This window comes from Glycine max, chromosome 10 (genome assembly GCF_000004515.6).
Source record: "Glycine max cultivar Williams 82 chromosome 10, Glycine_max_v4.0, whole genome shotgun sequence".
In the NCBI taxonomy this organism is placed as follows: Eukaryota; Viridiplantae; Streptophyta; class Magnoliopsida; order Fabales; family Fabaceae; genus Glycine; species Glycine max.
In genome coordinates, this window is record NC_038246.2 from 7,408,360 (window position 1) to 7,433,301 (window position 24,942).

General features: G+C 32.9%; 2 protein-coding genes across 3 annotated transcripts; both read left to right on the top strand.

Annotated features, from left to right (window-relative positions):
* Window positions 1–6,361: 6,361 nt before the first annotated feature.
* Window positions 6,362–10,471, top strand: LOC100809651 (F-box/kelch-repeat protein At1g57790-like). Its single transcript, NM_001254283.3, has 3 exons — window positions 6,362–6,505; window positions 7,365–8,481; window positions 10,018–10,471. The coding sequence occupies exons 1-2, from the start codon at window positions 6,474–6,476 to the stop codon at window positions 8,461–8,463; spliced, it is 1,131 nt and encodes a 376-aa protein (NP_001241212.1). The 5' UTR covers window positions 6,362–6,473; the 3' UTR covers window positions 8,464–8,481; window positions 10,018–10,471.
* A 404-nt stretch (window positions 10,472–10,875) lies between these two features.
* On the top strand, window positions 10,876–16,536 carry LOC100788075 (ABC transporter B family member 29, chloroplastic). 2 transcript variants are annotated; one of them, XM_006588782.4, is made up of 11 exons: window positions 10,876–11,504; window positions 13,081–13,167; window positions 13,251–13,358; window positions 13,479–13,610; window positions 13,737–13,745; window positions 13,820–13,903; window positions 14,129–14,345; window positions 14,464–14,549; window positions 15,331–15,518; window positions 15,728–15,857; window positions 16,287–16,536. In XM_006588782.4, the coding sequence occupies exons 1-11, from the start codon at window positions 11,004–11,006 to the stop codon at window positions 16,434–16,436; spliced, it is 1,692 nt and encodes a 563-aa protein (XP_006588845.1). In that variant the 5' UTR covers window positions 10,876–11,003; the 3' UTR covers window positions 16,437–16,536. The 2 variants fall into 2 exon arrangements, with proteins under 2 accessions (XP_006588845.1, XP_003537071.1); XM_003537023.5 differs by having other exon boundaries at window positions 10,877–11,504; window positions 13,479–13,745.
* The last annotated feature ends 8,406 nt before the right edge of the window (window positions 16,537–24,942 follow it).

Below are 24,942 nucleotides of genomic sequence, written 5' to 3' on the forward strand. Positions count from 1 at the left end.
ATTTCTTTTTTAAATACAACACTTTTTTTAATTTATTTTACGAAAAATAGAGTGTTACAAATTTTGTTTTTAGAAATTTATAGTTTTTCTTTAGACTATAAATATAAAACACTTTTATCGTCAAATGAATATAAAGAGACCAGACGATAAGAAAAACAATTTTCTTTAAAAAGAAGGTGTGATATCTACAAACTAATTCAAAATCCCTTTGTCGGTTAAACAAGAAAGCACACAAAGAATTTATATTGGTTCATCTCAATCTCAAGACGTTCAATTCTTGGTAACCATCAAGTTTTCACTAACTTATCAAAGTTACAAGTATTGTTCACTTTCACTTTTAGCTCTTACACTTGTAAACTCTATCTTAAGCTTGACTTAACCCTAATATTCTTTGTCCTACTAAGTCACTGTTGGCTCTAAACAAATCAACAAGATGTGTTGGAAGATTGTTCATTGACTAAAGTATGATCATCTAATAGACGAATACGTTACTTAACACACTACAACAAATCTGTTAAATAATGGAGGTTATTTTTTCGTTTAGTGGAGGTTTTTACCCTCCGCAAAATAAATTACGAAGGTTTTCAAAAACCTCCGCAATTAGATTCGCCACAAGCAATTAGTGGCGGTTTTCGAAAACCTCTGGTATCGAGAACATTTTGCAGAGGTTTTTTTTGTAGAGGTTTTAAACCTACGCTAACTGTGGAGGTTTATTGGAAGAGGTTTTTATACCTACACTAAATATGGAGATTTTTTTTTAAGAGGTTTTAAACCTATGCTAAATGCGGAGGTTTATTAAAAGAGGTTTTAAAACTATACTATGGAGGGGTTTTTTTTAAATCATGCTAGCAATAGATGTTTTACAATTGATTTTCTAATTCTCCTTATTTTCTTGTATATAATGATTTTGTATACTCATTTTAGTTTCATAATCTACATGTATTATAATTTTTCATTTTCTTATGATATCGATAAAAAAAATGTAATAAAAAAACTCATAATGAGGACGTAGAAATTATATTTCAATAACCAAAATAATAGCATATAGTTCAAAGATTTATAATTCAAATTTCTATTGTAAATCAAAGTATGACATAAAATCCATAACAAAGTAATATTAGTATTGTACTAAACTTTAAATCCAAAATACATTATAAGCAAACTAAGGGTTGCTAGCACCAGAAGATCCTCTTGCATCCAAAGGTGTATTAGGAACACTTGAAGCATCATTTGGCTGAAATAAGAAAAGAAAAAACACTTAGTCACATATATTATATACAAGGGTGTATCAATGTTTAATTACAGTAATCTAATCCCTTAATTGCAGGGATAATAATCTAATGTTTAATTACAATAATAACCTAATCCCTTAATTGTAGGGATAATTCCCGTCATTGTATATCAATGTTTAATTACAGTAATAACCTAATCCCTTAATTGTAGGGATAATAATCAAGATAAATCAATTACATACAAATAGTAAGTAGGAAACTAAATCAATAATGTAAATAAGGAAACAATCATATCAAAAAGATGTCTTATCCCATTGGTTGAATGTCAATGCATTATCCCCTAACTGGAGTGCACAATTTAGGGTGGTTAACAATTAACATCATCTGGTGGAATTGATTCTTCTATTCTGAAAATGGCGCATGGAATTTATCGTATATAGTATAGAGCTAGAGAGAGAAAAGAATATCAAGGCTTGTAAACTAGCATATCAATTAATAATAAATAAAAAATTAAGGGGCCCCAATTATAACAAGAATGTTCTGCACCGAAAAATGAAGGATATAATCTCTATCACGAGGTCAAAATCTAAATGAAGTATTTTTTCTCTGCACCGCACCGCACTACACAAACATCCATGATTTCTCTCGCATACACATTGCAAAACAAGGAAAAGAAATACCAGAGTAAAATAAAAATAGTGCCCAGACAATACACATGCCAGAAGATAAGATATATTAAAATAAAATAAAAATAGTGCTTTCGAAGATAACTGCGCAATACCTGGCCTTATTTTCTCTTTGAATCCTTCGAATCTCTCCGAAGATAACTGCCCTCTGTAATAGCAAGCAAAACACATGCTTGCATCAAGTGTGTATTGATTTTGTCCGAATATATACATAAAAAAAAGAAAAAAAAACAAAGATGATGATTCGATTAATTAAAACAAAAATAAGAAAAGAGCAACGAACCTTTGAACAAAGAGAGGAAGTACCTTTGAAGAGAGGGGATTTGGGAAGCGAGAGAAGAAAAGAAAAATCAAAGCCTGGAACGAGAAACCGAGAGAAATTTTGGGGGTAATCTGAAGAGAGGGGTTTTGGAAATCTTTAATGAAGAGAAATAGGAAGCTGTGACTGAAAGAGGGGTTTTGTAATTCTTTTGAGAGGGAATTTTTTTTTTGAGGGGTTTTCTGATTTTTTTGAGAGGGAATTTTTTTTTGAGGGGTTTTGTGATTTTTTTGAGAGTGAATTTTTTTTTTGCCAGAAAGAAAACATGATTTATTTTATTTTAAAGAGAAAAAAGTGGAAAAATAATATTTAATTAGCAGAGGTTATAAACCTCCACAAATTAAGCACAAAAAATTGTAGTTTTTAATAAAGTAAGGAGGTTTTTAAAACCTCCGCAAAATAACCTCCATTATTTAACATTTTTTTTGTAGTGACATTTTTAGTCTTTTCTCTCAAGGTACATAAGTTTTTTTGAGAGTTTTGTATCTTCAAAAGAATTCACAAAAAAATTTACAAGAAAGAATGAAAGAATGATTCAGATAGATAATTCGTATTTTTTTCTTCAAAGCTTCTTCTATATATAGCCTTCATCTCCAAGTATTCGTTGTTTCTCAATTGTTGGATTCTTCACTTTGTTTTTCGTCTGACGTCTTGAGTCTGTTGGGGCATTTAATGCTAATATTAATAAATGCATGTCCCTTCTTCATACAAAGTTCATGCTAATAGGATAACGTGTCTTGTACTTCAGCAGGACAATTATTTCTTTCATCATAGCAAGCCTATAACAGCATAGAGCATCTTTTGATGAGGATCAACGTCTTTCAGACTATGAGCTTCTTTTATTCTTCATAAGACTTTGACAGATCCTAGGAGAATTTTTTTTGCATGAAAGAATCTTATACATAGAGTATTAAATGAAGGTCTTAAATACACTACTTAAATGCTATATTAGATCGTTTTATGAGTACATCGTCTGAAAACTTCAAACCCACAAAGATAAATCATGATCTGATAGTATATCAAATGAAGCTTTTATTATTTGTATTTATTTGCATCTAATTAAAATAATTATGAGTCTTGATTCGTCTTTAAGACATAAATGTCTTTTGACTTAACAAAAGGTCATTCCGAAAGATTTTTTTGCTTATGGAAAGAGTATTGCAGAAGCATTTTTTTTGTTACAGAATTGGAATTTTGAAATGCAACCCCACCCCCACCATAACCCAACCCCATCAGAACCCAAACCCACACCAAAAAGGAAGAAGCTTACCTTCGATGACAAAGGAGGAAAGGAACGAGGATGTGTGACTTCGAGACAAAGGGGGAAAAGAGAAGCCTTCCTGGGAAGGAGACGTTGCGGGTGGGTTGGGGAAGGTGGTACTAATTCATTAAGGGCAATATGTTAATTTCAACATAATAGAGGGGGGGGGGGGGGGGGGGGGGTACAAGATACACTTGTGGGAGTGCAGGATTCAATTCCCGATGAGTGGTTCTCAAAATTTAGAATAGCACTTTCGTAAAATGATTTTGTTTTGGGTGTTGCTATTGGCACTACCACAATTGCTAATGACACTATCGAGGTGGATGCCTTAGTTGTATTCGGAAATTATCCCTTGGATGAATATACAACGAAATCGTATTTTTGATGTCAATATGGGATAAAAAAAATAACAACGAAAACATGATTCCTTTATACACTTGTATAATTGAATTGTATTTTTGATATTATTTGGGGGTGAAAAAATAAAGTAATAAAAATACGATTCCATTACACAATGTACAACAAAATCATATTACCGTTGCACACACATAGATAAAAAATTAACACAATTATAATAAAACAGAGTGAGTACTATTTTAAATAATTAAATTCATATTATCTATAAAAACACATCACCATGCTAATTTAATTAATTTTAACATCACACTAAAAAAAATCACCAACACACAGTTGGATAATTCATCTCAAATAAAATTGAATCAAATAAAGTTCAATTCAAAAACACACATTAAATCAAGACTTAATCACATATCATGAAATAAATTCCATGATAAAAGACTATCAAAACCCCAGTACTAATTTACCCAGCGCATCCCTTCACATTTCAAAAAGGCAAATCAAGAATGTAAAAGGGGTGTTTGTTGATTTTTTGTGTGGATCCAGAAAGCTTTAACCTAAATAGATAAATCTCTAGCTAATTTAATTCCCAGCTTAAGACCTCATAACTCAGCCCAAAAAGTGTTGCAAGAGCCTAGATTGGCACAAAAACTCTTAATTAGTCTACCAACAGAATATCTTATAATACCACCACAAGTTGCTTGGTCAGTAGAACTCAGATAACATCAACATTGATCTTGAAAGTAGGACGAAACGGAATATCTAAGCTTGAAATTTAGCATTTAATAAAAGGAGAATGTTTGAGAAACATCTCATATGTTATCATACATCTAGAGAGAAAGATAAAAAGGAAATAAAAATAAAAATGATAGAATTTATAATATGATAAGAAAAAAAAAAGAAAAAAAAAGAAGAGATGTGAATAAGATATTTAAAATAAATGACAATTTATCATTACTCTTAATAAAATATACATTGATCTCGGTAATTTTTAGCTTTTAGAAAACCTTTATCGTTCCCAATGGAGTCTGCATGGATGAGGGTATTTTTTGGCCTTGTTGTTTACGAAGTATCAACTGTGCAACCTTTTAAATGTAAATACCCTTTTTAGATATCTCCTCTGGTACCCCACGATTTTCCTTACCCCTTGGAAAATGTTTATTACGTCCCACATTTGGGTTTTTTACTTTGGTTGTGATTATTGTGTTGCTACCATTTAAATTCTCAGCATCACTATTTTTCGATAAATTCCTTATTTGAAACCAAAATATCCTACTTGTCATTAGATAATAAATCAAAACATGATCTTGAGCCATGCTTTCCTTTCATTCCCACATCCTTATTGATACCACATGCACATTTTTGGCCTCATTTTGTGCCATTCAAAATCTTATTGGATTTACGATTTTCTCTCTTTACCAACATCCACAGGCCATATTAATTCGATGTTGCATAATTATTAGGCTTCAATTGATCATTCATAACAGTTTCCTTATTAGGCGCACCTTCTGTCACGTGGACATCATGAATCAAATAGTTGTCGTTGCTTGGACCCGTTGCCGTTTCTCTTATACTCCCTGTATCAAATATAAAAAGATTTATTTTTTAAATATAATAAAATTTTAATCAACTTTATCTTATTTATTGTTATGATTTTTAAAATACTTTTTATTGAATTGATATGCTAGTTTTAATAATTATTTTTGTTTTTCTTTAAATTCATTGACGTATTTTTTCTTATATTTATACTAAGTTTCAATAAGAAATAAATTAAAAAAAATACTCTTTAATTAATTCTTTTGATTATATATATATATATATATATATATATATATATATATATATATATATATATATATATATATATATATTTAAGATCAGAGAGAATAAATGAATAATCTCTTTACAACAGACATCCGTAGTCACTGGCCACCCGAGTTTCCAAACAATGATCTTTTTTGTGCCCATACCTATACATGTGAATCAAATTGAGTGGAGACCTTTGTACTCCAAATGTAAAGTGTGGCCTAACACCTTTATTTACGATACACACTTCCTTCCCATATTGATTTCTACATGAATGTTTATAAATTTCTTCCTAGGATTGATGTTAGATTGTTAATTTATCTATTTCAACATATCTTCAATCTTTGCAATATTTCAATTTTTTATGTTTAATTTTAATATTTATCGTAATATATTAACATAGAGTTAAGTAATAAAGAGATAGACTAACAAAATATTATATCATTATCATGATCATGTGATGAACCCTCGATAATATATATTAAAATCAAATATAAAAAATAATTCGGGTGATGAAATAAAAAAAAAATAGATAACGCGGTAATCAGCTGATCTACGGTTGACAATAGATATGATGATGGTGTCTTGTTGGAAGTCCTTACACGTGTTTCGGGGACATGTCGTGTAGCCGCCTCGCACGTGTTACTGCCACCACTTCACTCCTTCGTATTCATATATTCATGTTTTTTCTTTATCTCTCTTTTTTATTTTTCTTCTCTTCTTGACTGTCTATCCTCAACTAGTGAAATTCCTTCTTCTCTTTCCACGAGCCAACAACAACATCATTGATGCAATTTCTGTTCCCATAAATAATGCCCGGGAGAAGGAGAAGGAAGTTGAAATCGTAAGCTCCTCTTCTGTCTGATCCACAAATGTCAATTTTTTGCATGCTCATCACTGTTTCACTTCTTTTTTTTTTTTTTTTTTACAATTTTTAATTTTTTTTGGAAATGTGTGGAAAATTGGCCTTCAACGCTGGATCAGTGCGTGTTTGTACGGAATTGAAGTTGTTTTATTTGGTTTCTGTGTTGATTTTGAGTCTGAATTCTCAATTTCAATAAAAAAATTGGTCTGTGTCTAAAAATGGAGTTAGTTTATGATTGTGAATGCACTAGGGTTTATGGATCGGATCAGAGTCCGATGTTTTATAACTTTGTTGAAAATTGGGTTACTCCAGTGTGAATTGTTGTGATTTGTTGAAAATTGGGTTACTCCACTGTGAATTGTTGAAAATTGGGTTTCTGCAGTGTGAATTGTTGAAAATTGGGTTTCTGCAGTGTGAATTGGAGAATTGTACACTGGTTCTTGTCCCTTTTATTGTGAATTGGAGCATTGTACTGTAGTTGACTTTGATTTTAAAAGAAAGATTAACTCGGGTATTTTGTTTTTTCAATTCTTTATTCTTTTATTTATTTAATTAATTGATTTTCAGCCTGACTTGTTGGTATGCTTCAGTAACCCCGTGCCATCAAATTTTTAAGTATTCTTAGTGATGTGTATTTTTTTATTTATATTATGTTCTGATCATGATATAAGCATCTAATTTTATGTTTTACAAACCTTTAAGTGGTTGAAAAAAGTGAGATTGGTTATAAAGGCCTGTTCAGGTCACCAAGTTCTAGTTTCTTTTACCTTTTCTGTAGTATATTAAGCACATTCAAGTGAATTTGTTCCACTTATCTTTGTATCTCTTAACTTTTTAGGTTGAGTGATACAATTACCGACAGCAGACGGGCATCAGTGGAGGTGGAAAATGAATATTTAGAGCTGCAAACTTGGTCTGATCTCCCTACTGAACTCTTGGAATTAATACTATCCCGTTTAAGTCTAGATGATAATGTTCGAGCTTCGGTTGTTTGTAAGAGATGGCATTCTGTTGCCACTTCTGTATGTGTGGTAAACCAATCACCATGGCTAATGTATTTTCCGAAATTTGGTGACTGGTATGAATTCTATGACCCCGCGCACCGCAAAACCTATTCCATCGAGTTGCCAGAGTTGAGGGGATCTAGAGTTTGTTACACCAAAGATGGTTGGTTACTGCTATACCGACCCAGAACTCACCGTGTGTTCTTCTTCAATCCCTTTACTATGGAGATTATCAAGCTGCCAAGGTTTGAGATGTCATACCAAATAGTTGCCTTCTCTTGTGCTCCAACATCACCTGACTGTGTTCTGTTTACTGTTAAGCATGTTAGTCCTACTGTTGTGGCCATCAGCACATGTTACCCCGGGGCAACAGAATGGACCACTCTTAGTTACCAAAACCGCTTGCCCTTTGTCAGTAGCATCTGGAATAAGCTTGTGTTTTGTAATGGACTCTTCTATTGCTTGAGTCTCACAGGTTGGCTAGGGGTGTTTAACTCATCTGAACGCACTTGGAGTGTTCTTTCAGTACCTCCACCCAAGTGCCCAGAGAATTTTTTTGCCAAAAATTGGTGGAAGGGAAAATTCATGACAGAGCATGAGGGAGATATAATAGTAATTTATACATGTTCTAGTGAAAATCCCATTATTTTTAAGCTAGATCAGATGTTAATGGAATGGGAAGAGATGACAACACTGGATGGAGTAACTCTTTTTGCTAGTTTCTTGTCTTCTCATGCAAGGATTGATCTCCCCGGAATAATGAGAAATAGTGTCTACTTCTCTAAAGTTCGTTTTTATGGAAAGCGCTGCATATCATTCTCTCTTGATGACTGTAGATACTATCCTCGTAAGCAGTGGCATGACTGGGGAGAACAAGACCCTTTTGAAAACATATGGATTGAACCACCAAAAGATTTCTCTGGGTTCACATGAAGAATTTTAGTGAAACAAGTAAGCATTCCCAAATCACTAATGTATAGAGCTATTTGTTATGACCTATTTTTTAACTATTATTATAACTGCAGGATATATGCTTTCGTTGCAAAAGAACAAGGCATGATAAGCTTGTTGCCCTTCTTTATTATGTAACTATGTATACTTGAATTTTTCATCAATGTTTTTGATGTTTATGTTACTTAATTATTGATGTGTGCTACGTGCAAATTACAAAGTAGTCCAAGTTGCTCAAACTGAAATAGTTTTACTACAACAATAGCTATTTAAAAAGACACTTTTCTATTGATGTGTCACACATGATTGGATGATAGTATAAAAACTATGAAAGTAAATCAAAGCTAAACTCGATAAGTTTCATCTGATTCTTGAAGGGATTTTTCTAAATGGCTACACGTGTATAGTATAGTTTTAGTCACAAAAATAAATGACTCTTTGCATTTACTGCACATTTTTACATAAAATTCATTTAATTGCTATGAAATCTTTTTAAAATGGTATGGTTTATTGTCAATGTTTTAAAGGTGCCTATGGTCATTATTGGCTTTGGAAAAGAGAAAAGGGGTTAGACCGTTAGAGGTTAAATTGTGAAACATAATTGTCTACATCTATGTGTATTTTATATAACATACATCCAAACAAGTGAGATCACTAGTTTATTATGACTTTGAAGGATGAGAGGAGTGAATCCACAATTTGATCTTATGTGAATGGTTACGATTAAAGACTTGATTTGCATGTGTGTGTGCATTGGAATTTATGATTTAGTTAGTTATTAAAAATCTCTTACAAGTTCATTCATTTGCATTCAGCAATCAGCTTTTATAAAATTTCCAATGTATAAAGTTTTGAGTAACTTGCTTATTAGGGAGGGAGAAAAAGTAAAAGAAAAAGAATAACTATTAGGGGAGAACCGGAGAATTTGTGTAGTGAAAATTGTAAAGTTGTAGGCAGAAGCAGTCCGTGTTGCTTTTCTTAAACACAAATCAACATACATTGATTAAGCAATAAATATCTTATTCTTGTTATTTGGGGAGGGGTGGGGATTACAAAGCAAGAGACAAATTATGAATATGAAGCCCAAGTGCCCAAAAATAAGAGAAAGCATAACAAAATCACAAGTTAGGGAGTGATTTTAAGGGCATTGTGAATAAGAAATTTTTCTGAAGATAGCTCATGTAAAAAAATTAAAACATATATCAGAAATCCTGAAAAATTATCTCCCCTACTCAGCAAATTTGGTTTGAGACTAACTGTTCTGAACCTGTGACTGATGGGTAAAATGTTTACTAAGCTGTTTGTCAAAGATGGTTGTGTTCTGCGTGCGAACTGCCAACATTGTGAGTTGTGACTAGGTTCCCTGTTTTAACAATTGAACTTGTTGGCTCAATCTGTCGTGTTGAGCATATAACAAGAAGTGGCATTTTCATACAATTTCCTTACTGCATTTATGTGATTCTTCATCCAGAGCATGACAATTTTCGATACCGCAGTTTCAGAGTTCCTATTAATCATTCTGTTGTGCTGTTGCAGTTCATTAGTGAAGCTCATTTCGAAGCATGCCGAAGGCTACTATTTATGTGAAGAATCACATCTGTTGGGGAAGGCTTAGACTTAACCCCTTTGATTATCTAGTCTCTCTTCTGATCTAGAATTTTTTAAGATTTCTCCCAACACAATTGTGATGTAGTGCTTATGCAGAATAATTGGAGTTCGTACTAGAATTACCTACAGATTTATTGACACATTTATTTGGGCATATGATTTTGTTATTATGATTGTTATTCGTCTTTAACTTTTAGTCGGATCATCAAATAATTCAATTTTACCTGTCTTTAGCAACCGGAAGTTGTTTTAGTGAATTCTCAAAGAAGCTGCGCACGAAGTACATATCAATAGTCTGGGGTCTGTATATGCGGATTATTATTTGATTAGGATGTATGTTTATTTTACTAAAACAATAGGCTAATAAATGCATCTACTTACATGAAGAATGAGTGAGCATCTTATTAATGGATTTTCTAACAAATTAAGGATATAAAAAATAACTCATTTTTTGACACTATCTTTAAAGGATGATCCTAGTGCAATGAAGGAGAGACAGATTTTACTTCTGTCTTGTACAATCAAAACAAGAGTACTTTGTATTTTACAAGAGAAATGTTGGCGACGTTCAATCTGAAGCTCTTTTTATAATAATTTTTTTAGTTGATTAAAGTTTATTAAAAATCGTTAATTTAGATTATTCTCACTTTTAAACAAGGAGAGAATTATCAAATGAGAAGTAAGATTTATCAAAATTAGTAAATAAATTTTATTATTAGAAAGAGAGACGGAGTGTTAGTGGGCATTTCTCATTCTGTAAATAATTAAATATTTAACTAACCCCGTTTCCATAAACACTAGGTTAGAAAAATAGTTCATATTGGGAGGGTGAACGTGGCGGTGGGAATTGAATCCACAATCCACATGATCGTTTAACGATCAAATGTTCCATTCGAAGAACAAACAGAATCCCAATGTCACTATCATCCATTTTTCTAAACCCACCCCCACCCTCACCCTCTTTCCTCCACCTCCACTCCCCCAACCACCACCACCCGCCAAAACCCCTCCAAATCCGCGCCAAAACCAACCCCACCCTCCAATTCCTCAAACCCTACCTCCTCTCCCAACACAAGCCCATCCTCTGCGGCTGGCTCTGCAGCGCCGTCTCCGTCTACTCCCTCTCCGCTCTCCTCTCCAAGCTCCCCAAACTCCCCATCCTTAGCGCCACCGCCGCCGACGCCGCCCCCATCGCCGCGCTCCTCCTCGTCGCGCGCCTCGCCGCCGGCTACGCGCAGCGCGCGCTCCTCTGGGAGGCCGCGCTCGGCGCCGTCTACGACCTCCGCCTTCACGTCTTCGACCGCGTCCTCCACCGCGAGCTCGCGTACTTCGAGGGCGTCTCCGCCGGTGACTTAGCGTACCGAATCACCGCCGAAGCCTCCGACCTCGCCGTTACCTTGTACACTCTTCTCAACGTCGGTACCACTCTTTCATAACCCTCTGTATATTACCCCACACATAGTTTCATGCTCTTGCTTACTAGGTTATTCTTTCATCCCATCACCGTTAAGAATGAATAACAGTGAAAGCAAATATATAGTTTTATAATACTAATTGTTATTCTAAAAATTGTTATTTAATGTTTTTTTATCGTAAAAAAATATATTATTTAATTTTTTTAATTAATTGATACTGTTAAAATCAGAATGCATTAAAATTAATCTCAAATATTATAATTTTAACATTGTTTTGAAAATTGGACTAGACCCATATAAAAAAAAATGGACTAGACAGCTAGACTAGCTGGTTCAGTAAGTCTTTACTAGTTTGTTAGTTGCAAAAAAAAAAAAAAAATCGACTCATTTAAGAACAGCTATAAATTCAATAAGTATTTAAATATTATGTAATATTAAATTATATAAATTTAACTTTTAGCTGTTCGATCTAACACGGATGAATCAATGTTTTTACCGGCTCAATTATCGATTTAGTTTTTAAAACATTGAGCTTTAAAATTTCTTTTTTCACAAAGAATTTGAATATTTTTGAGTTACCATGACATTGGCTCTAGAACTTGAGAATTTAAGACCTTGTTTAAGATCAGTTCCTCTCTCAACCACATTTTTTTCATCTGTCAACAGAATTAATGGCAAAAGCAAATTATATTTAATTGCACATTGATTGTATTTGTTACTGTTATTCTTTTAATTAGGATAATCTACAATAAATGTATATATGACAGTTTAGCTAATTTAGTGGGCTGAAAATCAGATTGACAGCTTGTAATTTACTAACCACTTGTTAGTAAAGAATTTGAATTTGATACATTATTAATGTTTACATTAATAACTAATTAGAAATCACTTTAAGTTTAACTTTTAAAATAATTATTAAAAAACAAGAATTTTACCAAAAATAGTAATTTAAGTGTACTTTAATTTCATCTAAAAAAAGTGTACTTTAATTTAATTCATTTAAAAAACTTGAATGTAGACCATGAGACCATAAGTGGGGTTGTTCCAACGGTTGTTTAAGACACAAGTTTTTCAGCCAATTTTTTTCTCTTTCTAGCCAAATGGAGTTTTAACTTTTGATGAGTTTAAAGACAGGGAATTTAATGCTGTTTCGTTGCAAAGTTGCGGATTTTTTGTTCACCCTGTAACATGGCCATAGTTAGTACAGTATACTTTTTATGACACTAGTTACTCAAACTTTCGCAAGTCACTTTATTACATTTGATTGCTTTCTTGTCCCGCCAATCCTTGTTGTACAGTGTATGTGTACCCTGCATTTTCCTTACTTGAACAGGTGGCTTTGCTTGTCATTTTGAGAACATTGCGGGGAAATTGCATTGATAACAGTTTTTTTTCGTCATTTGTGTAATTACTTGTGGAGATATAAGGTTGGTCGAGTGGTTGGAGAAGGGAGAAGGAGAGGGGGGAGAGGTCGCGGGTTTGAATCTTCCAACCGATATTTCTAACAAAATTAACATTTGCCGATAAAAAGTGTATTTACTTGTATCTGACGATCAGTTTGTTTTTTTGCTTACAGACCATAGTACCTAGTACTCTGCAGTTGTCGGCAATGATGATGCAGATGTTAGTCATAAGTCCTACACTTTCTTTGATTTCAGCCATGGTGAGTCACAATCAGGGGCTTATGCTTGTTTCATGCTGGTTCAGGGAAAATTTGATTTTGTATGGTGTGATTGCAAATTGCAGATTGTTCCTTGCATGGTGCTAGTTGTTACCTTTCTTGGTCAAGAACTTCGCAAGATATCCAAAGAGGCACATGTTAGTATTGCTGCTCTCTCGGCCTATCTAAATGAGGTAACTTGAACTTTCACCAGAAATAATCTTAAAGGCCATGCATTGTTTGCTCAATTTGCTGTTCGACCTTGTGTGTCAATTTTATTGGTTCTTTTTGTTTTTTTTTTTTTCTTAATTAAGGTGCTTCCTGCAATTCTCTTTGTGAAAGCAAACAATGCACAGTCATGTGAGAATACCAGGTTTAAGAGATTGGCTCTGATGGACTATAATGCAAGGCTGAAGAAAAAAAAGATGAAAGCATTGATTCCTCAGGTTATACAAGCTATTTATTTTGGAGTCCTTTCCATACTTTGCGCTGGTTCGCTGATGATTTCAAGAGGTTCATTGGATCGCTATAGCTTGGTTTCATTCGTGACTTCATTGCTTTTCTTGATTCAGCCAATCCAGGTATTGTTATCAAGGTTCAGCTTTTGAGGAGCTATCTTTGGTTATCATCAATCTGAAAATAAAGAATCACGCAGGATGTAGGGAAAGCTTATAATGAATGGAGGCAGGGAGAACCAGCTGCTGAACGCTTGCTTGCCATGACCAGGTTCAAAAATAAGGTAAATGTATAACGTGTGATCTGAATATGTATTTAATTTTCTTCTTTTTGTAATGTATGCTTTTAAATTGGATTGAAAATTTTGTTTGAAATTGAAGAAATTCTGATAATAAGAAAATGCAAAATGGTTCTTGAGCACACAGTATCCACTGTTCAGTTTTCTTAAACAATTCAGTCAAGGTAATATGTTGCACTCCAATAATAGATCATTTTTCCTCCATAATAGGTGGTTGAGAAACCAGATGCTGCTGATTTGGACCGTGTTACAGGGGACCTGAAATTCTGTGATGTCTCCTTTGGGTATAACGATGACATGGCACTTGTTTTAAATGCATTAAATCTTCACATTAAATCTGGAGAGATAGTTGCTATTGTGGGTCCTTCTGGTGGAGGGAAAACAACACTTGTAAAACTGTTGCTTCGGCTTTATGATCCTATATCTGGTGAGTCATTTAAAATAAATCTCAGTATGGTGATTGTGATTTGTCAAATGCATTTACTATACCAATGGCAATGGGTTTTATTTTACACTCATTTTTGTCAATCTTTTTATGCCTGTAGGTTGTATACTGATTGATAACCATAACATCCAAAACATTCGGTTGGCAAGTTTGAGAAGACATGTTAGCGTTGTTTCTCAAGATATAGTAAGTTATTCATGCCTCTGTATTGTTGCAGAGTTTGTCCTTCAGTTCATGATGTTGATAACAAGAATTTAAAACAAGCTTGATTTGCCAGCTTGAATGATTTGTACTATTGTTTACAAGCATTTAGGGCTGCATTTCACTTTCAAAACTGATTTTAAACAGTTTTAGATAAACTAGTCATATAAGTTCAGGTTATTTTGTAACTAGTTTTACTAAAATTTTGGATGAAATTTATTTTAAACTAGCTCTTGTCAAGAAACTTAGCATGCTTACGAACCATTGGTTTACAATTATGTCTTACCCAATAACTAGCCCAAGCCCTTACAAGTTACAACTAACTGAAGAAGAGGCAGAGAGAATGAAAGGATTACAGACAATTGGAAGAAGTTGGACTGGACAGAAAACTAACTTTAAAATGATTTTAAGAACTGGTTTTATCTCAAAATTGGTTTCTATAAGAACAAGTTAAAAAAAATGTACGTAGTTGCAAAACACCATGTTTAAAAACTGGTCATTTGCACTTAGATATCTGTTTTTTTTAGTTACCAAACAGCCTTTTATCTTCTTTTTTCCCTTCCTTTATATCAATTGTTTGATTTTTCTGCTATATGTTAATTCAGCAATTTTGGTCATCCTTGATTGCTAGCATGAATAGTTTACATTTACTGGTATCTTTATGATCTTTCATAGATATATGTGTCATGCAAACTTCTCATGGTTCAACTAACAATATTTATGGTAATTACTGATATATATATATATATATATATATATACTCTAGACACTTTTTTCAGGTACAGTTGCTGAAAACATTGGTTATAGGGATCTGACAACAAAAATTGACATGGACAGGGTGAAGCATGCAGCTCAAACTGCTCATGCAGACGAGTTTATTAAAAAACTTCCAGAAGGATACAAAACCAATATTGGACCAAGGGGATCAACTTTAAGTGGAGGCCAGAGGCAAAGGTAAAACTTCAAATCCAAATTTCATTCTGTTCTCCTATAAGCCATGAATGAACAGAAAATTTTGTTTCCTGTTTAAGGGAGCATTCGGAAGGTGTGGTTAATGTAAAGACCGAATTCGAAGGATTGGTGGATATTCATAATAGTTAATCATTGTCTCATTGATCTATGGCTTCTTCATTGATCTATTGCTTCCTTTCTCAAAATTACAGGCTGGCTATTGCAAGGGCTTTCTATCAAAATTCTTCTATATTAATTCTGGATGAGGCAACTTCGTCCTTGGATAGTAAATCTGAGTTATTAGTGAGACAAGCTGTAGAGCGTTTGATGCAAAATCGCACAGTAAGCCAACTAGCTCTTTCTGCCCTTGACTTGCTACTTTTCTTTCCTTAAAGTGCATGCAGAAGCATGGGTACCAGCTATAAGAATTGCGTGGTCTAGCTAAATATTTGGTGTGCCTATGCTGTATTTCTTTTTCTGAAGTTTATCTTATATGTTTCATACATTCAGGTCTCAGTTTAAATCACAGAAACATTGTGTTAGGGTTTAACTTTTGGCTTCTAGAACTATTTTTCCATTTCGTCTTATGTGTGCATCTTATTTTGTTACTTTTAGTTTTCAATAAGTTTGTCAACAAATATGATTGACTTAGACATTAACTACTCTATGTATTTTTCTTGGATTTATTGGTTAATCTTTTGCATTCTGTTGGTAATTTATATACATTCTTCTTCCCTATGAAGTATTCCAACACTCTTCCTATGTTCATAGGTGCTTGTGATTTCCCATCGCTTGGAAACAGTTATGATGGCTAAACGAGTATTCCTTTTAGACAACGGGAAGCTAAAAGAGCTGCCTCAATCAACTTTGTTGGATGGTCATCACAAGGATTCATTGCTATCATCTGGGCTTGTTATTTGAGTATTTCCTGCAAATGCAAGGACGATATGTATATATAGTTTCACATAAATGGATTCTATTAAAATATTTATGGTAATGGTGATATATTCATTTTATTTCACAACAATGCGTGCGAATGTGCGTGTAAAGGTGCATCCTTCTCTTTCCATTCCCTGTACATTCTTTTGTAATCACATGTTAATTTTTATTGAAGGGTCATGGTGTTTTTTAATTCATGCTCCATTCTACAATCAATGTGGTTATGTTCACCTTATTTCCCAACTTGGTACCATGCCCAAGCAGTTGGGAAAATTCACTGGTTTTAGTACTTGTCAAATAGAAAACAAAACTATGAAACTACTGTTTTATTGATTATTGATCATTCGCTTGGGGTAAGTTCACATGCTTACTTGCTGCAATACAAATATTGTGTTTGTATAGTTACATAATCAACCCACTTTTTATTTATATGCCAAATTGAACGCTTAACAGATGGCCATTGGTGACCATAGCAATTGGTAGTTGAGAAGAAAAAGAAATGAAATCTAAGAGAGTAAGAATTAAAAAAAGAATGTAAACTCGTATAACTTGCACTCAGATGTCAATTGTCAAGGTATTGGGAAAATCTTACATGATTATCATTTTAAGAATAGTTTCGGGGGTCCTTAGGACTTATTTGAGAGCCCAAAATTATGGAAAATAATTCATATATATATATATATATATATATATATATATATATATATATATATATATATATAAAGAAAGGGACCTGAAAACAAAACTATAACAAAAATCTCTTTAAATATTCTATATCTCTATTGGAGAAGGTGAGGTCATTTCTCTCTTAATTTCTTGGTTATGGCAAATGCAGCTCCTGACACAGCAACAACTATGCCTGAAATTAAAATGGCTGATTTTATTGTTTGCAATGCATCCTTCTTTTGCCTTTCATTTTTCTTCTGTTTGGCCTCGGCTTGTTCCTTAAACCAACCAAGCAAGTATATACATAACACCGCATCAGTACATGATATAGAATAATACGACAGATAAGCTATATGAGGTCTCATAATTCCACCTAAAATATGGCATGAGAAAAAAGGGTATTCCAATGAGAAATTATTACATGGTTCAGACATCTCTGATTAATTTTTACGTAACATATAATTAAGTATTATTAATATTTTATTGTAAATTGATTTTTTTTGCTACATATCACAAAGAGATTGATCGGGACCATAGATACGATGCATATAGGACTGCCTGATAATTTCTCGTATTTGGAAAGGATGTTATTATACGTTCACATGAATATGAAAATGAAAATATGCATGTAGGTACCATCATTACCTTGGAGGCAGCCACCTCAGAAGATTTAGAATCAACATGAACGTGTGTGTTTCTCCCAGGATTCAGTTCTCCAGCAATATCTGCTGCTGGGAATGTTAGGTCTGAGTTCTGAGGTGGGCTTGCCATGCTGTTCTAGCTAGCTTTCAAACAATGGTATATACTCTAACTTTGTTATGGAATAACCGTACGAAGGAAAAAGAGAAGAGAGGGATAACTCCCAACATTATCAAGGATTAACAGAACCAATGCCAAAAAGGTTTTTCATTGTAATTTGACACGTGTGACTGTTGCAAATGCTGAGGTTGTTATAGCTTTGTGGGTGTCAATGATGCTGCCTTCTTGTTCTCAAACTTGCCGATATACTTGTTCAGACTTGGCTAAACTTTCGGTAATAAGAAAATAACTAAAAAAACAACCAAAAGAAAATCAGCGTATTTAAGAAGGCAAAAGAAAGAAATTCTCACTTTGTTTCCACTTCCGTTGGTAATAAAACCGAACAAAGGGTTGCTTGCCTCGTATAAGCCTTTTTCCTGTAAAATTGATTTTGAAGTAAAGTATTTTATGTTTAAATATTTTTTAATTTGAAAGTAAGTTACTAGTAAAATTTAGATCTAAAGCAAAAGCTATCTAAAATGTGTACTTTTTTATTTGTAGGGATTGAATATGAAGAGATTTATAATACATATACCTTAATTAACCAATTAAGTTAGACTTCCTTAGTTTAAAATGTGTATTTGGTTTTACATTAAGTGATTGAAAATTAAGTTAAAATATCAGTTAGTTAGTTAATGTAATCTCGTGTTGAAGAATTAATTTTAAACTGAAATTATTTAATAGTTGAAAAATTGTTCATTCTCATATAAAAAAGTATTCTTAAAATGGTTATCTCATACATATATATATATATATATATATATATATATATATATATATATATATATATATATATATATATATATATAAAGAGGCAACTACTCATTCCATACATAAACTGATTTTTTATTTCAAATGATAAAAATAGAAAAAAGTAATAAATATTTATATCACTGAAATTATATTTCAAACAATAAAATTTCTTTAATTATCAGAATATTATTATTATAAAAGAAAGGAAATATAATAGTTATTTATTTAAAAATTAGGCTAAATTATAATTTTAGTCTCTCTAGTTTCTCAAATCCATAATTTTAGTCTCCTTGAATTTTAATTATAACATTTGATCCCCTAGTGATTTTGGTCCTCTTGACATATTATTAACAAATAATTCTGATATATTGATTTATTAAGTTAATTATAAATTAATCAAAACTATTAATTCTTAAAAATTGAATAAAAAATTATTAATCCTAACACTACTAGAAAAATGGTGTTTTACGATGTGGACACTACGACGGTTATTGGGGAACCGCCTTAAAAAGATGTGCGGTGGCTTTTTTGTAATTATTTGAACAATAATAGGATTTTACGATATTAAATCTAAGACGGTTATTAAAACCACCTTAGAATGTGCTTTTTCAATTAATTTTACGACGAGTTTAATATAAAAACCGTCTTAATCTGTTTGGGTTAATAAATCCTTTCGCGCTTCCTCCTCTTTCCCCTTTCGCGCTGAACTCTCTCTAACTCTCTCGCTTGTAACCCTTTCGCACCTCTTGCCCTTTCACCCTAGTCTCGCTTCAAACTCTTTCGAACCTCTAGCTGTCAGCACATGTTGCTTACCTCTAGCTTCTAAGCTGTCAGCACCTCTTGCCCTGTCAACACTTTCTTTCCGCCGCAAAGTGACTGACATAACCTTTTAAAGGTTCAAAGAACCTCCCCCGCCGCCGCCGTGGAACCGTAGCCTCAGCTCTCTCGCCGCCTTTCGCCGGAGTATCACCCCAACGTCGTCGTCACTGGTGAGTTGTTCTTTCTCGTTACCACTTGCCCCTAAATGTTCTTCTTACTCAGAAATTAGGGAACATTTTGCACACAAGCCTCACTTCACTTTCAAAATCATCCTCTGTCTTGTTCGATTTCTCCCCAAACCTAATTTCTCGTTCAATGCCATGGTTTTGAAAATTTCAATAAGAAAGTTCCAAAAGTCAAATTTCTATGCTGCATCTTATTTGCTTTCACAGCTTTTGAACTGCAGATGGCAACTCACTAATTTTATTTATCTCTAACCCATTTAAGGAGTAAACTAAAAACAATGGGAACATAAAGAGAACAGCTTTTGAGTACAAAAATGAGACGAAGAAATAACAACAATAATCAATTTACTAGGATTTGCTAATTCTACCCACTTAATGAGAATATATAGCTGTGTTGTTTTGTTAGGACTTGGACATTTTTCTCTCCTTAGAAAAAAAAGGTATAACTTTAAATGGTGGGTCATAGTAGCTTAGTGGCCACTGGTTGCTACAAGGGCAATGTATCTGGTCATAACTACACTCTACGTTTGAATAGTAGCCATAGCGAACAAGATAGTGGTGATGTATTGATTCTACAAAAGTCCTCTAAAGTCTAAACAGAGGTTATGGTTTTTTGGATGGGCTATTTTTGGGATTTCAATTTCCAAAAAATGAAATCTGCAAATGTATGTAGTGAAAATGATAGACACAGATTTAGAAGATGATTGATGATACCTATCTAGGAAACTTGTATTTAACTTTTGTTGGTATTTACTTGTATGTTTTGTTTGAGACACTTGTGACCTTTTATTGTTAATTATGAATGTCATGAATTTTGAGTAATTTTTATTTGCTTCAGTGCTTCAATGCTTCAATGTGCTTCAATAAATGGTAGTGTGCTTCAGTGCTGCCCAAATAATCATCACTTGTTCAGTGAAAGAATTACACATGTATTTTCTAGTAGTGCCTGCACCTCTTGCCATGTGATGCTTTGTAATTTTTGTTTCAGTCAATTAAGGATAAGTATAAGTTGACCCTTATCTCAAAAACATAGTCTTTTGGTTTGTCCAGTTCTGTGGTTCACCTCACACCCTTCGTGGTGTGGTTCTTCATATGTTTACATGCAAGAAGTAATGATGTTGAAGCTGCTAAAATTACCATGTGAAAGAAACTCTTCTCAATAACAAGACTTGAACTGAAGACCATTAGTCCAACTCAACATCATCGTTAACTTATATAGCAAACCTGTCGTTAGAGTTGCTAAAATGGTTTATGATTTTTTTAATGATGTCAATATATCATGGAATGATTACTTATTAAATTAAAAGTAAAAGGTACAACTGATTAAAGACTCATGAATTTTGCCTTGTGTTGATTTTGGTTCCCTGTATGCAGCTATTTGAACCAAACCTTTTTGTGACTATGCTGTGAAGCTCTCCATAGTTATTAGAGAATGTAAAAAAATTTAATTTAAACTAATAGATAATGGATGCAATCCTTTAATTGAATTGTTTGCATTAGACTCCATTTAATTAATTTGTATTGTCTTCCAAATATTGTGTTTCGCTTATCTTTATCTGTTTGTATTCAACATTTTGATGAGGATAATTACAAGTTCGTACACTGATATATAGGGCTTTCTTAACAACATTTTGATGAGGATGATGAAGGGAGAAGGAACCATCAGGTAGCAGAGATTGAAGTTAGAACATCTTTTTTGCTGACCACAAAAGACCATAACCATTTTCCTCTAACCATCTTAGGCCACTCGTAAGTTTGTCTCTACTCTGCATTTGACTACTAGTATTTATTGTTCTCACAAGTAATTAAGTAATTAATAGTATTTTGGTTTAATTTCATTTTGATCTCTCTTTACTATGTTATATTTAATGGAACTGTTGATGTAACAGCCGAATGGTGATGTGGATGTGTAATAGAGGGTCAAGTTGTAATTTCTGTCAAATATTGAATATTAAGTTTAAAATGAACTAAAATTACAATTAAAGAATTAGGAGACTAAATACATTGAAAATGACCCGGGGACAAATTTGAGAAATAATGATAACAAGGGATGAAAACTGTAATTAACTATTAAGTCTAAATTATTTTACTTTGAATTCCTTAATTGTTGTTTTTAGGATAATGATTAATAAAACTGGTTTTGTTTGTGTTGGTTAGAACATTTTGAATTGTCTTCAATTAAACTTAAATCCGTTTCATGGGGAATGTATCATTTGGCAGGAGAAAAAAGAGTGTTCAATAGTACTAGAGAGAACCTTCTGGATAGTATGAACCTTATACTCCTTTTAATATATGTTATTTTGCTGATAAAAAAATAATAATTTAGTTTGAATTATAAATTTACCAATGACATGAAGATACTAAAGGCGATCGTGGTAGTTTTGTTGTAATCTTTTTGATGCTATAAGAAATTGCAGCGACTGATTCAAATTCAGTTACAATTTTTTTTTTTATATTTTTTCCCGTTTTCTTGTGATTTTCTGTATAATTTAAAGATCAACATCATAGCCTGATAGGGCCTTGGCATTATTGAAACATCCATCTCTAGGGAATGCAACTGAACTTGCTTTCAATTCCATATCGAAACATAAATTTGCATAGATTGGTTCACTCTGAGCTGTATTTTTTGGTCTTTGATTGAAAATCTCACTGGTAAAGCTGACATTAGATCTATCTATCTATCTATATATATATATATATATATATATATATATATATATAGAAAAATATTTGTTTTGGTTGAGAACAATGATTATGTAAAACATTCTCTAAAATAGGGACCTAAATTGCTTGCAGTTAAATTTCTAGCAATTGACCCTGCAGTCATGATCCAAAGGCTAAACTTTTTATTCTCCTTATATTATATATTATAAGGGTTGGAAAATTAAATTAGGGATAGATTAGAGATTCAACTTCCCTTCTTTCTTTGAATGTAAGCTAGCTGTTCAATAATACTGCTGAAACAGTGCTCTCAATCATTTAGAAGTAGCACCAAATCATTTGCATTCACCACCCACAACCATTGTCATTCTTTGCTCTAGCTCTAAGGTCACAATCATCAAAACGACCACTCTCCAAATCCCATTTATCATTCTTATAATAATGCTCAAATAAATTAAGTGTGTGTCACTCAAAACTACTAATTAATTAAACATAAAGCACCGCATCAACATAAATTTGATAGTAGTTGGTAAAGCGCACAACTTTCCCAAGAATCAAAACTACAACATCATGTCACTCTCAGAACCGCTTTTTCTGCATATATATATATATATATATATGCCCTTCCTTTACTTGTGACTTTGAGAAACCGGATTCGCCTCTTGTTCAAATGGGTTCACGTGGTTGGATTAATTAGTGCCATTGACAATGCCATTGGGAGTGAAGACACACACTTATATATTAATTGTAGGTAGAAAATTAAGCCATATCACACATGTCATATACTATAATCGTATTAGTATTATACTATTATATGTCACTAACTATATGCAAGTAACACGAGGAGACCAAGAAAAACAAAAGTACGGGGTAAGGGGACACAAACTGAGAAAAGGAATTGGAAGATGTATTGATCTAACAATCTTGCCGACTAGGCCGAGAAGTCCATGTTAAGCACGTGCACCCAAATTAAGACACCCCTATCACTGTCATGCACTTCACTTGATGGTGATAAATGAGAAATCACATATACAGTTGAGATTCAGATGTTGCTTATGAAGAAAAAAGAAGGGAGTTTCTTTAGAGTATATAGAGAACTTGTTCTCTCCTTACTTGTTTTTTGTCTCGCTCATTGCTTTCTTAAATTGTTTATGATCTCGCTATCTAATATATCTATGTAGCAGGTAGGTCCATAAGATCTAATACAATATCAGACTTCACATGTGCTTTAGGATGGAAATTAGGATTTCCCCGGTAGAGATAGGTATCCATAGGAAGGGTAGAAAATAGAAAGCTTTTAAAGAATCGTACAGCACCCACAACCCATTGCCTTCAGATCCACTAGCACAATTTTTTTGGGGATCCCTGATTTGGTCCCAAGTGAATTTGGAGTTATGATTTTTGTCACATCCCAATAGAAAAAGAAGAAAAAAAAAAGTTAAAATCATGATGCATTATGTGATAGAAAAAGATGAGAATGATATAAAAAGAATGAAAAAGATATATAAGAGAAATGAATGTAAAAACATAAAAAAATAACATAAAATTGTCAAGACTATTTGATAAAATTCAGCAAAAGTCGCAAACTTATATATTATGCAGAAATGACAAGTCAGAAAAGCCAGGTGTTGAATTCTATCTTAAATTCGATTGGCATTAAGACAAGTTGTTTAATATTAATCCAAACCCAAACTTAAACTTGTAAGTTATTATGCTTTATTTTTATCAGTGTTCATAATTATGGAGGAACAATGAGCTCTGTTGAAGTTTGGATCCAAAGTTCTCTTGAGATTTAAAAAGATTTGTATGTAGATTGATATTAGTGTCGAGAAGCTTGTGTTTTGTGTTTGTGTGCTTCATCGACTTTGCACTGATTCTTGTTATTTAATTTGCTTTCAACTCACTATGCAGACTCTAGAGTAGCTTGTTCAGTTGTTTGATAGAATGGAATCAAAGTGAGAGTTGGAACCTACATATTGAGTTTCACTACAACAGCATTAACTAATAACTATCCTTATAATACAGTAGGAAGCTTTATTGAATATTTTTAAGGTCTCACCTAGTCTAGGAACGTTCAACTTCATTTTTTTTTGTGCTTCACATGCTCAGGTTTTTGACAAAAAGAGTGTCATCTATACATTGTTTAAATTTTTTTTAGATAAGCCTTTATTTGATACAAATTGTTCTGTTTATTTTCTTTCTTTTTCAATGTACATATATCTTGTAGTTGTGTTTCATTATTTGATCAGAAACTTTGTTTTTGTCCCTTCATTTTTAATGGAAGGCTACTAGAAAGATTCATTGTATTCAAGTAAAAAGCATAAATTTTTTCCATTTTTATATGTGCAGGAGAGTTCATACCCTTTAAATTCAAGATTTTACACATTTGGACTATCAGAACCTGAGAATACTGGAGGCCTTCAGAGAACTCATTGACAATCACTGAACAAACAACAACTGTAAGCACGATTAGTTATGTTTTATGCTTCACTTTTCTTCATTGCACTTTTCTATGCAGTACTCCATAAAACCATTGTTACTACGAAGATAGTTAGTGTTGGAAAACATTGTTTGGCCAAATCATTTCATAAAATCTTTACTGTTAA

What these genes read in the sequence shown, in the direction of transcription:
- LOC100788075 (XM_003537023.5), top strand. Translation starts at nt 11,004, where the DNA reads ATGTCACTATCATCCATTTTTCTAAACCCACCCCCACCCTCACCCTCT. An exon ending in TCTTGATTCAGCCAATCCAG is followed by an intron (nt 13,746 to 13,819) that starts GTATTGTTATCA and finishes AGAATCACGCAG; the next exon opens with GATGTAGGGAAAGCTTATAA. An exon ending in GTTTGATGCAAAATCGCACA is followed by an intron (nt 15,858 to 16,286) that starts GTAAGCCAACTA and finishes CTATGTTCATAG; the next exon opens with GTGCTTGTGATTTCCCATCG.
- LOC100809651 (NM_001254283.3), top strand. Translation starts at nt 6,474, where the DNA reads ATGCCCGGGAGAAGGAGAAGGAAGTTGAAATC. An exon ending in AGGAGAAGGAAGTTGAAATC is followed by an intron (nt 6,506 to 7,364) that starts GTAAGCTCCTCT and finishes TTAACTTTTTAG; the next exon opens with GTTGAGTGATACAATTACCG.